Source organism: Chanodichthys erythropterus, chromosome 13, assembly GCF_024489055.1.
Source record: "Chanodichthys erythropterus isolate Z2021 chromosome 13, ASM2448905v1, whole genome shotgun sequence".
NCBI lineage: Eukaryota > Metazoa > Chordata > Actinopteri > Cypriniformes > Xenocyprididae > Chanodichthys > Chanodichthys erythropterus.
This window is the reverse complement of record NC_090233.1, coordinates 18,018,715-18,033,020: the sequence shown is the minus strand read 5'-3', so window position 1 is coordinate 18,033,020 and position 14,306 is coordinate 18,018,715. Positions and strand designations below refer to the sequence as shown.

General features: G+C 39.9%; 2 protein-coding genes and 1 long non-coding RNA gene across 3 annotated transcripts in view; 1 reads left to right on the top strand and 2 right to left on the bottom strand.

Moving 5' to 3' along the window:
- Positions 1-3,199: 3,199 nt before the first annotated feature.
- Positions 3,200-5,756, top strand: LOC137034865 (protein FAM163B). Its single transcript, XM_067408086.1, has 3 exons — positions 3,200-3,333; positions 5,106-5,221; positions 5,304-5,756. Exons 2-3 carry the CDS (start codon positions 5,129-5,131, stop codon positions 5,754-5,756), a joined length of 546 nt encoding a protein of 181 aa, XP_067264187.1. The 5' UTR covers positions 3,200-3,333; positions 5,106-5,128.
- LOC137034866 (uncharacterized) lies at positions 5,646-6,446 on the bottom strand. Its single transcript, XR_010896999.1, has 3 exons — positions 6,286-6,446; positions 6,037-6,153; positions 5,646-5,770 (listed from the first exon to the last, which is right to left on the bottom strand). It is a non-coding gene; the product is annotated as an uncharacterized lncRNA (long non-coding RNA).
- A 3,075-nt stretch (positions 6,447-9,521) lies between these two features.
- The window catches only part of adamtsl2 (ADAMTS-like 2), a 31,920-nt gene continuing 27,135 nt past the window's right edge, over positions 9,522-14,306 (bottom strand). Inside the window, 2 exon segments of the mRNA XM_067407886.1 lie at positions 9,522-9,643; positions 12,605-12,749. Of these exon segments, the coding sequence (XP_067263987.1) occupies positions 9,522-9,643; positions 12,605-12,749 (267 nt within the window).

The following is a 14,306-nucleotide window of genomic DNA, read 5'->3' as shown; positions in this document are numbered from 1 at the left end:
CCATGGAGGGTCAGGGGCCGAAGGCAGCCATGGAGGGTCAGGGGCCGAAGGCAGCCATGGAGGGTCAGGAGCCGAAACCTTGAAGCCGTCGAGCCCAGGCGGCGCTGAAGGACCGGCGGGAGATGGCGGAATCCACGGCTCCGCCGACCGAAGCGCAGCCGGGGCTCCAGAAAGCCGCAGTAGAAGGCAGACGACATACAACAAAGTGAACACCGGGGAGAGTGAGGAGGCCAACTGGAACTGAGGGACGGAGGGACGGAGCAGAGACGGAGGAGTGCAGTCCAGAAGTGAGGGCAGGCTGACGAAGGAACAAGGTGTGAACGGGGGCAGGATGGAGACTGGTGAGACTAGTGGACTGATGGGCCATGGTGGAGACGAGGGAGGTTGGAGCCAGGGTGTAGGTAATCGCCCAGAGGTCCGAGGTGGAGATCTGGGCGAAGGGGCTTGAGGTGGAGGTACAGTGCTGAGACATATGGACGGAGGCGGGAGAGGGAGGCAGGGAGGGGAAACAGTCTTTGGGCTGGAGAGTTCAAAAACACAGTTCATAGGAGCAGTTGGTTCGGTGGCGGCGGCTGGAGCGGCTGGCTCGGCGGCGGCGGCGGCGGCTGGAGCGGCTGGCTCGGCGGCGGCGGCTGGAGCGGCTGGCTCGGCGGCGGCGGCTGGAGCGTCTGGCTCGGCGGCGGCGGCTGGAGAAGTTGGCTCGGCGGCGGCGGCTGGAGCGGCTGGCTCGGCGGCGGCGGCTGGAGCGGCTGGCTCGGCGGCGGCGGCTGGAGCTGAGGGCTCGTAGGCGGCGGAGACTGGAGAACTTTGCTCGGCGGCGGAGACTGGAGAACTTTGCTCGGCGGCGGAGACTGGAGAACTTTGCTCGGCGGCGGAGACTGGAGAACTTTGCTCGGCGGCGGAGACTGGAGAACTTTGCTCGGCGGCGGAGACTGGAGCAGAGGGCCAATCCATGCCCTCAAACACAATTAGAATCCCCGTAGGGACGGGAGCGGGCTCTGGAGATACTGGAGCGGGCTCTGGAGATACTGGAGCGGGCTCTGGAGATACTGGAGCGGGCTCTGGAGATACTGGAGCGGGCTCTGGAGATACTGGAGCGGGCTCTGGAGATACTGGAGCGGGCTCTGGAGATACTGGAGCGGGCTCAGTGAAGGCTGGAAAGGGTTCAGCGGCAGGTCTTTTCCTCCTCCTCCGCTTTCCGGACCCAGCAGGAGAGTGTGGGCCCAGCGTGGGGCAGGAAGGACGTTCACTGGAGGGGTAAGCGGAGGAATACGGAGACTGACTAACTGGCCCGGCTGACCGTGTTTCTGGACGGACTGAAGACCAACACTCATCCACATAGAATTGGGAATTATTCAAAAACAAAATAAAATTGATAGTTTCGCTTAAGGAGAGACGATAATCAGGTTCATGGAGACGGAGAGTGTTGTCATCCAGACCGTCCAAAAACAGGGCGATTAAATTAGCATCGGACCAGTCAGACAGATAAGCCAGCTCAACGAACTCCTCCACATACCTCTCCAGTGAACGACCAACCTGAAGAAGCCCGATGAGGCGATCGCCGGCTGACAGATGAGAGAGAGGCGTAGGAGGAGCAGGAGCCAGGGAGCCAGTGGAAGTCTCCATTATTCTGTGGAAATCCAGCATAATGGGTCCGTTCTTCTGTTACGTGTACTGGTAGAGAGATGAGGCAGATGCGGATTTCCACAATAATATACTGCTTTTAATGTAACAAAGGTAAGGAACGCCAACATACACGGTAAACAACATACAGAACGGACAAGGAGTGAAGGGAGTGAGTGTCATATAAAGGGAGTGCTAACAATAGAGTCCAGGTGCAGGTGATCCGTGATGATGGGGAGATGACGAGGGAAGTGAGTGCAGGTGTGGAGAACAGGAGGATCTTGGGAAATGGAGTCTAGGAGAACAAGGGATCTGTAACAATTTCATTGTGTTGTGGCTTTATTTCGTTGTGTTGTGGCTTGTTTCCATTGTGTTGTGGCTTTATTTCGTTGTGTTGTGGCTTGTTTCCGTTGTGTTGTGGCTTTATTTCATTGTGTTGTGGCTTTATTTCATTGTGTTGTGGCTTTATTTCATTGTGTTGTGGCTTTATTTCGTTGTGTTGTGGCTTTATTTCGTTGTGTTGTGCACTACTGGGCCACCGTAGATTTGTCATCATGCAACAATATAATTTCCGTGTCTTTAAATACATGTGTCTATACAAACTTATATTCCTGCAATCAGTTTTGTCCAACCTTTCACTCCAAATATTCCAGTGGATGGAAAGGCGCGGATGCTCCAGTGGGAATTCTGAGAGCAGCTTTTGACAGAGGAAAAAGAAGAGAGGGAAAAGAGAAAAATAACCTTGCCTTATACACTGCATCTTTACTTATGAATTTATCATGACCGTGTCCGTACAATACACTGGAATCTCAGCCTCCTTTAATATTTGAAGGCTGAATAATTCATATACTAAAATATGGTTTTCTTCACTCTCCAACTATCTCCTCTTAGCAGCACTCAAAGTGGTCCAACAGGAGGAAAGTCAGCGGCAGGAAAGAGTTTAAAGTGGGACTAAAAGTCAGTGAATGTTTGAGAGTGTGAGTGTGTGTTTGACAGAAAGAAAGAGGAAGTACAAGTACATTTTAACAAATAATTAGGTCACTTGCAACTTAAAAATATTAATGAAAAATTAATAAAGTGTCATCTACATGTTTCACACTTTGCATCTGGAAGACAACTTGAGGAGCATTTTGCTAGAATCACAAGAATAACACTTAGATCTTATGAGATGCCATACTACACATTCTCTTTCGAAACCAGCAGAACATATCTTAAGCAGGCATCAGAATAAAACAACAGGCCTATACTATAAATCTCAAAAGTAGTACAGATCTTTAGACCACTAATAGCCTTATTCTCAAACCAGTCTGCCGCTGTTAGATTAAAGTCCAAATTCATATTTGAAAGTAGCGATATTTACCTGATTGGCCTACAAAATACGTACTTTAAATATGGATTTAGTCAATATCAGTGAAAACGCGGACTTGACTTCAACTATAGCCTATGAGTGAATGATCGTGTGATCAGTGGGGAGAGGTTGACACACACTGAGATGTGGGACGTGACTCAAGCGGACGCTCTTCTCCTCACAGCTCTCAGTGCTCATAAAGTCATCCACTATGTTCAGTGATCTTTTTGTCTGATCTATTTATTATAGAATGGTAATTCCGTCTGGAGATGTGACCTCGTAAAAGCGATTTTGTGGGTAGTTTGTGGGTAAATTCGCCGGATGCGTTGGACAAGTGCCATATGTTCTGTAGATACCATAATGTGAGTATACAATACATCTTCTGAGTTAATGCAGTTTAAGTTCTATTTAAAAGACATTTATATTTTAAAAATGAAATAATTAGTAGCCTATGTTAATAATATGCTCATTAAGGGTCGCTTGTATGATTATTCTCACAGTATCGATAAGAAAATCAAAAGATTATTTATTTACAGGAAATGGAATTTAGTTCACATTTAATGGGCTACTTTAAAATGATAAATGAATTGAGTTTATACATTATTTTACTTTGGATAAAGTTGTCACTATATTTCTTCTGTTAATTCTGAATATTGATATATATTGTTGTTGAGCAAAATTCATACAGCTTTATTTGTTGTCAGACCCTTCGCGTTAATGTTATAGTAAAGTTAAATATTCCTAAATCACCTTAGACATCGTTTGTTGTTGGCTGTTAACTGATGATGACCTTTAGATTTGGTTATATAAAGCTTTGCCATGTGATTTGTGCAAATGGGTGACTAGTTTATTTGGGCTTGAATGAGTCTCTGGCCTGAGGTGAGTCCAAATATGCCATGAAATCTAAAAGTCTTATTGAGGGGCCCTTTCTGATTCACTTGCGTCTAGTTGCACCTTCATTTGCATTTCACATAGACAGTGACAGGATTATTTGTAAAGGTAAACAACACTGACTACTGACTAATTTGTGTTCTAATTATGACTAAATAACCTGAGCTTTGTAAATGTCTTTCGTCTGTTACATGCTGTCATTCCTTAGACATATTGTTGAAATTGTGCAAATGTGCTATTTTTTTTTAAAATCATTTAATGCATCATCGATCAGTTTTTTATTACACTGCTGTAGCATGTGTTTTTATTATTTTCCATAATTACTGAATTCATAATCAAAGAGCATGAAATAGGCATCAGATGTACATGTAATTTTAACAAATGATTTAATTGAGAGTATGCAATAGATTCATGAGTAGTATAGACCAATATGTGCTAATATTTGACTACTGTGAGACTGTGAGATTTTTTTTCTGTTTAAATAATGTTAATATATATATATATATATATATATATATATATATATATATATATATATATATATGTATGTATGTATATATATATATATATATATATATATATATATATATATATATATATATATGTATGTATATATATATAGATATATAGAGAGAGAGAGAGAGAGAGAGAGAGAGAGATCTTTAAAATATTTCTGAAATTTTGAGTTCTCTTTTATTTGATCAAAAATAAAGTAAAACAGCAATATTGTGAATTATTATTACAATTTCAAATAAATGTTTTCTATTTTAATATATTTTAAAATATAATGAATCCCTGTGATGGCAAAGCTATATTTTCAGCAGACATTACTTGAGTCTTAATTGAAATGATCCTTCAGAAATCATTCTAATATAACTCAATAAGCATTTCTTACTATACTCAATGATGAAATCAGTTGTGCTGCTTAATATTTTTGAGGAAACCGTGATACATTTTTTTCCAGATGAAAAGAATAGTATTTCAATTAGAAATCTTTTGCTAAATAAAGGTATTATTTTCTTTTCTTTTTTAAAATCACATCATCCCAAAAAAATTGGAAAGGTAGTGTATTTTTCGCCATAAAAAAAAAAAAATATATATATATATATATATATCAGTTGACCACTAATCCTGTATAAACATGTCCAGTAGCTTACGTATGTACTGTATATATCTGTCAGTCTTTGCATCCAAACATCAATTTTCTTTGTGTCTCTGTTTTTTGTCTTTATGGCATGCCCAGTTTGTTGATGGAGAGGATTTCGAATGACAGCCGGCACAGTGGTCATCACAGGTGGAATTTTAGCTGCAGTCATCTTGCTAACTATTGTCACAGTTTTGTGTTACTGTAGGCTGCAGGTAATCCTCCTCTACTGCTTGTCTCATAAGTACCGCCCTCTTCTCTTACATACTGAGTGTGACGTCTCACTCTGCCCATTAGTATTACTGCTGTAAAAGAGAAGAGTCGGAGGAGGGGGAGGAGGAGGCTGACGTTGCCAAGGCATCGCCAAGTCCACCACGCCAACCGAGTCCACCCGAGAGTCCACTGAGTCTTCAACATTTCCCCGAATACGCGTCCTCCAATCAGCTGCTAATGACTGCAGAGCCTTTTGAGCCCAATGGACCAGTCAGCTATCCTCAGTACACCCCACGCATGCCCTACAGGCCGCCCCGCTCGTACACTTTCTGCCCCTCCTGCTCGGGCTATCTGCCGCTGTACATGAGCCCACAGGAGGGGCTGCGCAATGGAGGTGGCAGGATCAGCTACAGGACTCTGCAGCAGGAGGAATTAGACCTGCCAATGGATACGCCCAGCTTCCACAAACTCAACCTCATCCGCTCCGTCACCATGCAGGAAGTGCTGACTCATCACAGCGTCAGCACGGATGTGTAGCACCTCGTATTCACCTGAAATATTGTGTGATTCACATTTGTAATGATGCTTTCTGTACCTAGTGCTCCATTTTATTCATTTTATTACATTAATTCCAAAATATCTACTTTTGATTGATTGATTGATTGATCGATCAGGATAGTCATGTGCACTGTAAGAAAAAAAATCCGTAGGGAAACAGAAAAGGCAATTATCCGCAAGGAGATTATCTAAGTTTACTGACATTTCCTTTAAAGGGATAGTTCACCCAAAAATGAAAATTTGATGTTTATCTGCTTACCCCCAGGGCATCCAAGATGTAGGTGACTTTGTTTCTTCAGTAGAACACAAATGATGATTTTTAACTGCAACCGCTGCAGTCTGTCAGTCGTATAATGCATGTCAATGGGAACAAAATCTATGAGAGTAAAAAAACATGCACAGACAAATCCAAATTAAACCCTGCGGCTCGTGACGACACATTGATGTCCTAAGACACGAAACAATCGATTTGTGTGAAAAACCGAACAGTATTTATATAATTTTTTACCTCTGATACACCACTATGTCCAACTGCCTTGAGCGCACGCACAGCATCCGGTGCGTGAGGTGTGTACTTTGGCATAGTTTACACAAGGAAGTGATCTCTCATGCGTATACGTCACTCATTGTTTACACAGTGCACAAACATTGTAGGTACAACGGCTAATCAAAATGGTACTTACTTGTGCTTATCCGGATTGTTCAAACCGACTTAAAACTAAAAGATTACATTCTTACATTCGGGACTGGTGCTTTCCCAACTTCTGAGCCTGCTCGCCTGAAGTTATGGTTGATTGCTTTTCGGCTGGATATCAACACATCCCATTAACATACTAAAGTTGTTGAGGGTCTGCAGCGATCACCCTGATGATTTTACATACCCAGGAGAGGATCAAGTACAACTTAAACCATCAGCTGTGCCTATGGTTTTTCCAAATCCAACTGAGGTATGTGAACAAGATCTTTGTATGTGTCCTTTTTATTTGTAAAGCTGCCTTTACGAAAAGTAACAAAATAAAATGAAGTTTTGTAATAAAACCATGTTTTTTTTGTGGTTTACTTCCATTTGTTTAACAACTGTTTTACTAGAGGCACCATGTTTAAACTATTAGAGGTAAAAAATGATATAAATACTGTTCACTTTCTCACTCAAACTGATAGTTTCGTATCTTAGGACATCAATGTGTCGTCACGAGCCGCAGGGTTTAATTTGGATTTGTCTGTGCATGTTTTTTTACTCTCATAGATTTTGTTACCATTGACATGCATTATACGACTGACAGACTGCAACGATTGGAGTTAAAAATCATCATTTGTGTTCTACTAAAGAAACAAAGTCACCTACATCTTGGATGCCCTGGGGATAAGCAGATAAACATCAAATTTTCATTTTTGGGTGAACTATCCCTTTAACCGCTATAAGAAAAGGTTCTATATAGAACCTTAAAGGGTTCTGTTTGGCGAGAACCTTTTTGGTATAAAGGATTCTATAACATTGAGTCAAGAACCCTAGTGTTCTATATAGAACCCCACTGAACCTTTTTTTTCTAAGAGTGTAAAACACAATACAATGCGATGCATTATTTCAAATGTGGGTAAAACACCTGTGAAAAATAAATACTGATTTATGTAAATGTATTATTTATTAACTCCTATTAACACAGTACATTGTGTCCTATTTTACAGACTTTTCTTAGACTGTGTAATAGAAGCATTTGCTATATTATTCATACGTTCACTCTTCATATGTAACTAATAGGGCTTTTTATTGGCATGAGAACTGGAGAGTAAAATTTTCATATCTTTGATATTGTTTCACATTATTTGTCTCTCACAGATATTTACTGCTGTAATGAAATAGACGATTAAAAGATATATTAGGTTGGTGTGATTTGGTATGATAAAACTAAAAATGGTGAGGATGTACAGTATATTTAAGTTGTGAAATGATGATATCACCTGCTGTCATAGTTTTACATGTAGGATTGTGAATATGTGTCTGTTTGTGTAATACATTTAATTGACTGACTTTATAATTGTCTGCATTCTCATCTTTAGTGCCACTCGCTCTGCATTGATTTTGATCACCAGAAAAATGATCTGTTATTGTCTTTTAACTTTTTATTTGTTAATAAATGCAAGATTTGTTAATATTAACATTGTGTGAGGGTTTGATGAGCAGGTTTTGAGCTCTCATGATGTGATGAACATATTTAACTGCACATTGTTGGCCAGCAGGTGGCATCAGTTCTTGTGCAGAAAAAAGGGTCTATCCATACTTTGGTCAATTAAAAACATTAAATGAGACAAAGTGTGTGTGTGTTTGTGTTATGTATGTTGGGATTTTTGCAGATGAATTTTACTGAATTACTACTGTTTTTCACTCCCAAAAATTGCTGAAATGTTTTGTATTCTTAATGAACTTAGTTTTTACACCAAGGTTATTTTTGATAATTAAAACTAAAACCATACTTAAAACAAAAATCATTACTCGAAATAAAAATAAAGTAATGATTTTAAAAATAAACATTAACTGAAATTATATATATATATATATATATATATATATATATATATATATATATATATATATATATATATATATATATATATATATATATATATATATATATATATATATATATATATATATATATATATAGTTTAAGCTGAAGTACTAAAATAACCGAAACTAAATAAACTGAAACTAAAAACTTAAACTTAATACAACTAAAGATGTATTTTAAAAGTAAAAATGACAAAAACACAACAAAATTACAAAATTAAAACAGAAACAGAAAATATAAAAATAAAATATAATTCAAAGTATAAACAAAAACTATAATGGTATATCAATAATACTAAAATAGCACTCATTTACATCTTATTAATGTAAATTATTCTATAAATAATTCTATTATTGTAAAACCTATATAAAAAATAACAAAAAACACAGCATTTCCTTGGAGTATAATATTTATTATTTAATATTCGGAGAAGTACACAACTGTTTTTCTATAAGAAAGTCAAATTTGATTGTCTTTTGTACTTGAGGTAAGGTAGTATACAATATATGAGGTTTATTGTGTCTTAATGAAACAATATATGAATCAGATACATTTTCAACTATAGCACGTTCAAGTGTCAGGACTCACTCAATGACAAGGATAAAATGACTTGGCTATATCAAGTTCTGTTAAATCCTTTGTCAATTCAAATCAAATGATACAAAAATGAATTAATCGGATACATACATATGAGAGAACCCAATAAAACTACTGCTGTAACCAATAAATTAACATAAGCCTAGGTCTAGCAATAGTTAAACTGGATAAAAGTAGACAGTAGAGCGTAGGAGCCAGCAGTGGCTTGAGGGTCAGCCTGTGTTTGGATGTACAGTACTAAATCAGCCATCTTTAGCCAGAGGTAACATTCAGTATCGACCTCTGCCACTGCCAGAAAATAAATGTCCAATAAAACCTGACAAATAATAAATACTTTTATGACATGCAATATAATCCTCTGAACATTAATCAAATAATTTAATATTTCCTTACTGTATCCCACAAACACAGGACATTGTCATAAAGTAGGTATCATTTTGTAATACTGGCAGTAATGAAGTTTTTATGGAGCTAGCTTAAGCTATACCCAAATACTGAGTCTAAGTTCCCTTGCTGCAATCCTAAAACAAGCACAATGCAGATGGCATGAAGAGATGAAAACCTGAGCGCTGGAGAGTAGCTAGGAAGCTCGAAGATTACGGCAAGAATGGCAACAGGCCTTGCTGTAATACCAGTGACTGCACAAATTCACCTTCAGAGCCAGCGAGCAGTTGGTGGTGGGACGATCCTGGCAGTTTTCATCTGGAGAAGCAATAAAGTAGTTACAATGCATGTTATTTATGATTTCTTTGGACCTATAGCACATTTTTGGCTATTAAAATGTTTTGGCTATTATTTAAGTGCATATTTAAGGATTAGTTCACCCCCAAATTAAAAATCTATCCTCATTTATCACTTTCATGTCATTTCAAACCTACATAACATTATAAATATAATGAATTGCAATAACGAGGAACAAAAAAATGGCACACTAGTGACATATGACACCAATTGAACATTTTATATATATTTAATTAGGGGCCAAGCACCGAAGGTGCGGAGGCACCTATTGTTATTGTTGGCGTTCTTTTTTTTTTTATTATTATTCTTCTTCTTCTTCTTCTTCTTCTTCCGCTCTTGAAGTCTATGGCAGCCCATAGAACCGCTTGCGGGAAAGTTGTGAAATTTGGCACACAGTCAGAGGACAGTCTGACCTTTGTCCATAGCAAATTTGGAGTCTCTAACTCAATCCCTCTAGCGCCACCAGCTGTCCAAAGTTGCACTTATGTTTATGTTAGTAACTTTTGAACCATAAGGGCTAGAAACACAATTCTTTTTTCCTCTTATTCCTTGGCTCAAGACGAATCGAAGGCCGTTACTCCGATTTTCATGAAAATTGAATCAGATCATCTTCAGACCATGCTGACAAAAAGTTATGGAATTCAAGTTGATTCCTCAAACCGTTTTCGAAAAACTAACGAACGAATTGTACGTAGTGCTTGCGAAAACAGAAGTAAGGCTGTATCTCCGCAACGCTTTATCGTATTCAGACCAAACTTGGTACATGTCATCACAAGCATGACCTGAGGTACCATGCAGTGTTTCGGCGCAGCGCCACCTACTGGTGCGGAGATATGAAAAATGGGTATTTTTGCTTATAACTTCTGATGGGTTTGTCCAAAAATCATAAATTTGGTCTCGTTGGATTCGGGGAATCATGCCGAGTCGAATGATATCCAATTTTCCCAATTCGGCCATTTTGGCCGTCGGCCATTTTGGCCGTCGGCCATTTTGAATTTTGTGCTAAAATGCTGTATTTTACGAACGCATTAACGTATCTTTACAAAACTTGGTATGGGTCATCAGCACAATGCCCTGAAGGAGCCTGAGAAGTTTCGGCACAGCGCCACCTTGTGGTCAAAAGTTATAACAAAATTTACAAAAATGCTAATAACTTTTGACTGTATTCACCAATTGTAATGAAACTGGTCTCAGTACATTCCTTGGGTCATGCTGAGAACAAAGATATCAAATTTGCCATAGTCAGCTAAACTTCCTGTCCGCCATATTGTTTTTCTTTAAAAACCTACTTTTTCGAACTCCTCCTAGACCGTTGCTCAGATTTTCACCAAAATTGAACCGTGTCATCGTCAGACCATGCCGACAAAAAGTTATGGATTTCAAGTCGATAAGTCAAAACGTTTTCGTATACCAGAGCAACGAATTTGAGGCATGATGCAAAAACTACTCTTGAAATTGTATCTCTGCAATGCTTTATCATATTCAGACCAAACTTGGTACGTGTAATCACAATCATGACCTGAGGCATCATACAGTGTTTCGGCGCAGCGCCACCTACTGGAGTGGAGATATGAAAAATGGATTTTTTTGCTTATAACTTCATATGGGTTTGTCCAAAAATCATAACTTTGGTCTCGTTGGATTCGGGGAATCATGCCGAGTCGAATGATATCCAATTTTCCCATTTCAACCATTTTGGCCGTCGTCCATTTTGAATTTTGTGCTAAAGTGCTGTATTTTATGAACGCATTCAAGTATCGTTACGAAACTCGGTATAGGTCATCAGAATAATGCCCTGAAGGAGCCTGAGAAGTTTCGGACCAGTGCCACCTTGTGGTCAAAAGTGATTATGAAATTTACAAAAATGCTAATAACTTTTGACTGTATTCACCAATTGTAATGAAACTGGTCTCAGTTGATTCCTTGGGTCATGTTGAGAACATATATATCAAATTTGCTATAGTCGGCTGAACTTCCTGTCCGCCATATTGTTTCACTTTAAAAACCTACTTTTTCGAACTCCTCCTACACCATTGCTCTGATTTTCACCAAAATTGAACTGTATCATCTACAGACCATGCCGACAAAAAGTTATGGATTTCAAGTCGATACGTTAAACCGTTTTCGTATACCGGAGCAATGAATTTGAGGCATGTTGTAAAACACACTCTTGTAGCTGTATCTCTGCACTGCTTTATCGTATTTAGACCAACCTTGGTACCTGTCATCACAAGTATGACCTGAGGCATCATGCAGTGTTTCGGCGCAGCGCCACCTACTGGTGCGGAGATAAGAAAAATGGCTATTTTTGCTTATAACTTCTGATGGGTTTGACCAAAATTCATAAATTTGGTATGGGTCATCAGGACAATGCCCTAAAAGAGCCTGAGAAGGTTCGGACCAGCACCACCTTGTGGTCAAAAGTTATAACAAAATTGACAAAAATGCTAATAACTTTTTTTTCTAATTGCTAACTGCTGCTGTTGGTCTGATGCTGCCAGCCATGTTGGCTGGCTTCTTGTGTCGTTTTTGTGCTTGGCCCCGTAATTGCTGCTTGCAGCTATATTTATATATTGTATTTTAATATATTTAAAAAATGTAATTTATTCCTGTGATGGCAAAGCTGAATTTTCAGCATCATTACTCCAGTCTTCAGTGTCACATGATCCTTCAGAAATCATTCTATTTCTTCTTATCATCAAAGTTGAAAACAGTTGCTGCTTAATATTTTGTGGAAACTGTGATGCATTTTTTCAGGATTCTTTGATAAATAGAAAGAAATTATTTGAAATAGAAATCTTTTTTAATCGTCTTTACTGTCAACTTTGACCCCATATTTAATATACATTAATATTTAACTGGAAAAATATCAGCATCAAGTTTTAGAACAATGTGAAATTTAGCATGAACTGTTTTGCATACCTGGAGGTTCGGTGGGACAGGGTTGGAGTGCACAGGTCTGTTTGTTAACAGGTTTGGTCAAAGGGTCACATCCACGAACAAGATCTCTTCCCTGGTAACACTTCACATCTCTCATTCTCACACCAACACCACAAGTCTTGGTGCACTGAGAAACAGTTGAGTACAAGCAAGAGAAAAGAACAGTGTATTAGACTCGAAGTTGGGAGCCTTCACTGGAGAAGAGAGACTTGATAAAGTATAGGTTTTAAAAGTAGAGTCTTTTAAAACCTAGTTAACATCTTGGTTAGTACTGTAACCCTGGTTCCCTAAGAAAGATGCCGCGTTAGAATGTTTGGGAATGTTTCTGCGTGAGTGCATCCGAAGCCAGTGTGGAATCACTTCAATCTGATTGGCAAAACATCATCCCATGATGCATGACGGCGTACCACGGAAGCTATAAATGATACCCTGAGCAAACATCGTCAGCTTCTGTTTAGCTGAAAAAAGTAGTCAAAGGCATGCCCGAAGTATGGAAGGCGATGTAGTGTCTCATGTTTTTATCAGGGAACCAGACTTACAGTCGTAACCAAGACATTCCCTTGGTTATGAGGGAAATCAACGCTGCGTCAGAATGTTGATGCTATGGAAATGTTCATACCCACTACGTCATAGTGACAAATGCCTGTCCCAGTGTAAATCATGGGGAGCACAAGCTTAGGACATAAACACCTGAGATCCTGGCATGGAATCCAAATCCAGACTTTAGAATCTGATAAATGCTGAGACGACTAGCCTGCCACATCACACACTTCCTGGAGGAAAACACCTGACAACAAAACCTTATGCTGTTTTCACACCAAACGCGAATAGAGCGTCTGGCGTGAATGATTTCAATGTTAAGTCAATGTAAAGATGCATTTACGCGCGTCTGGAGGTCTCGCGGCGCGAATGAGGTGTTTAGCGCAGAGCGGAAGACGCAAATTTGCCGTCTAGTTTGCGCGAATGACGCGAATCGAGAGTTTCGCGCGAATGGTGCTTTTTGTGCATTTACGCGTCTGCCACCGAGTTGAAAAATTTGAACTTTGGCGTAAATTTGCGCCGCGCTAACCAATCAGGAGCCTGCTTGCTGCTGTGGCGGCAGGCCCGTCCGGAGTCACTCATTCAAAATGGAGGAATGACTGATATTATCAGTGAGCAGTCACCCAGAGATTTATGACACAAGTTCATACTTCAGACAGGAATAGTGTCGCTTCGCTTGGAAGAGTGTCGGTGAGGAGATTGGGCTACCTGGCAAGTTGTAAATACACATTTCACTTTTGAGTCACGTACACGTTTATCGACCCGCGGCCTTCCCGCGACGCTGACCCCTACGCCGCTGTTCTGCTCTCCAGAGCAAATACAAAGCGGTAGCTCTCTCGATGAACGCACGATCAACATCAGCCATCTTGCAAACAGACAACCGCCTAGCACTTGCCCCTCCCACAAGAAGCGGATTTCGCCTCGGACGCGCGTCAATTTCGCTTCAAACGCTTGTCTATTTCGCTCTAGACGCACGAATGCATTCAAAATGTTCAAGCGGCAAACTAGACACGGTAGACGCGAATTTGTCGCTCTATTCGCGTTTGGTGTGAACGCAGCTCTCAGATTCGCTCTCAGTCTCGCTGAGGGTGGGCTTGAGAAATGACACTCTGCTTCTGTTGTTGCCTGGGAGAGGAGCTCGTAC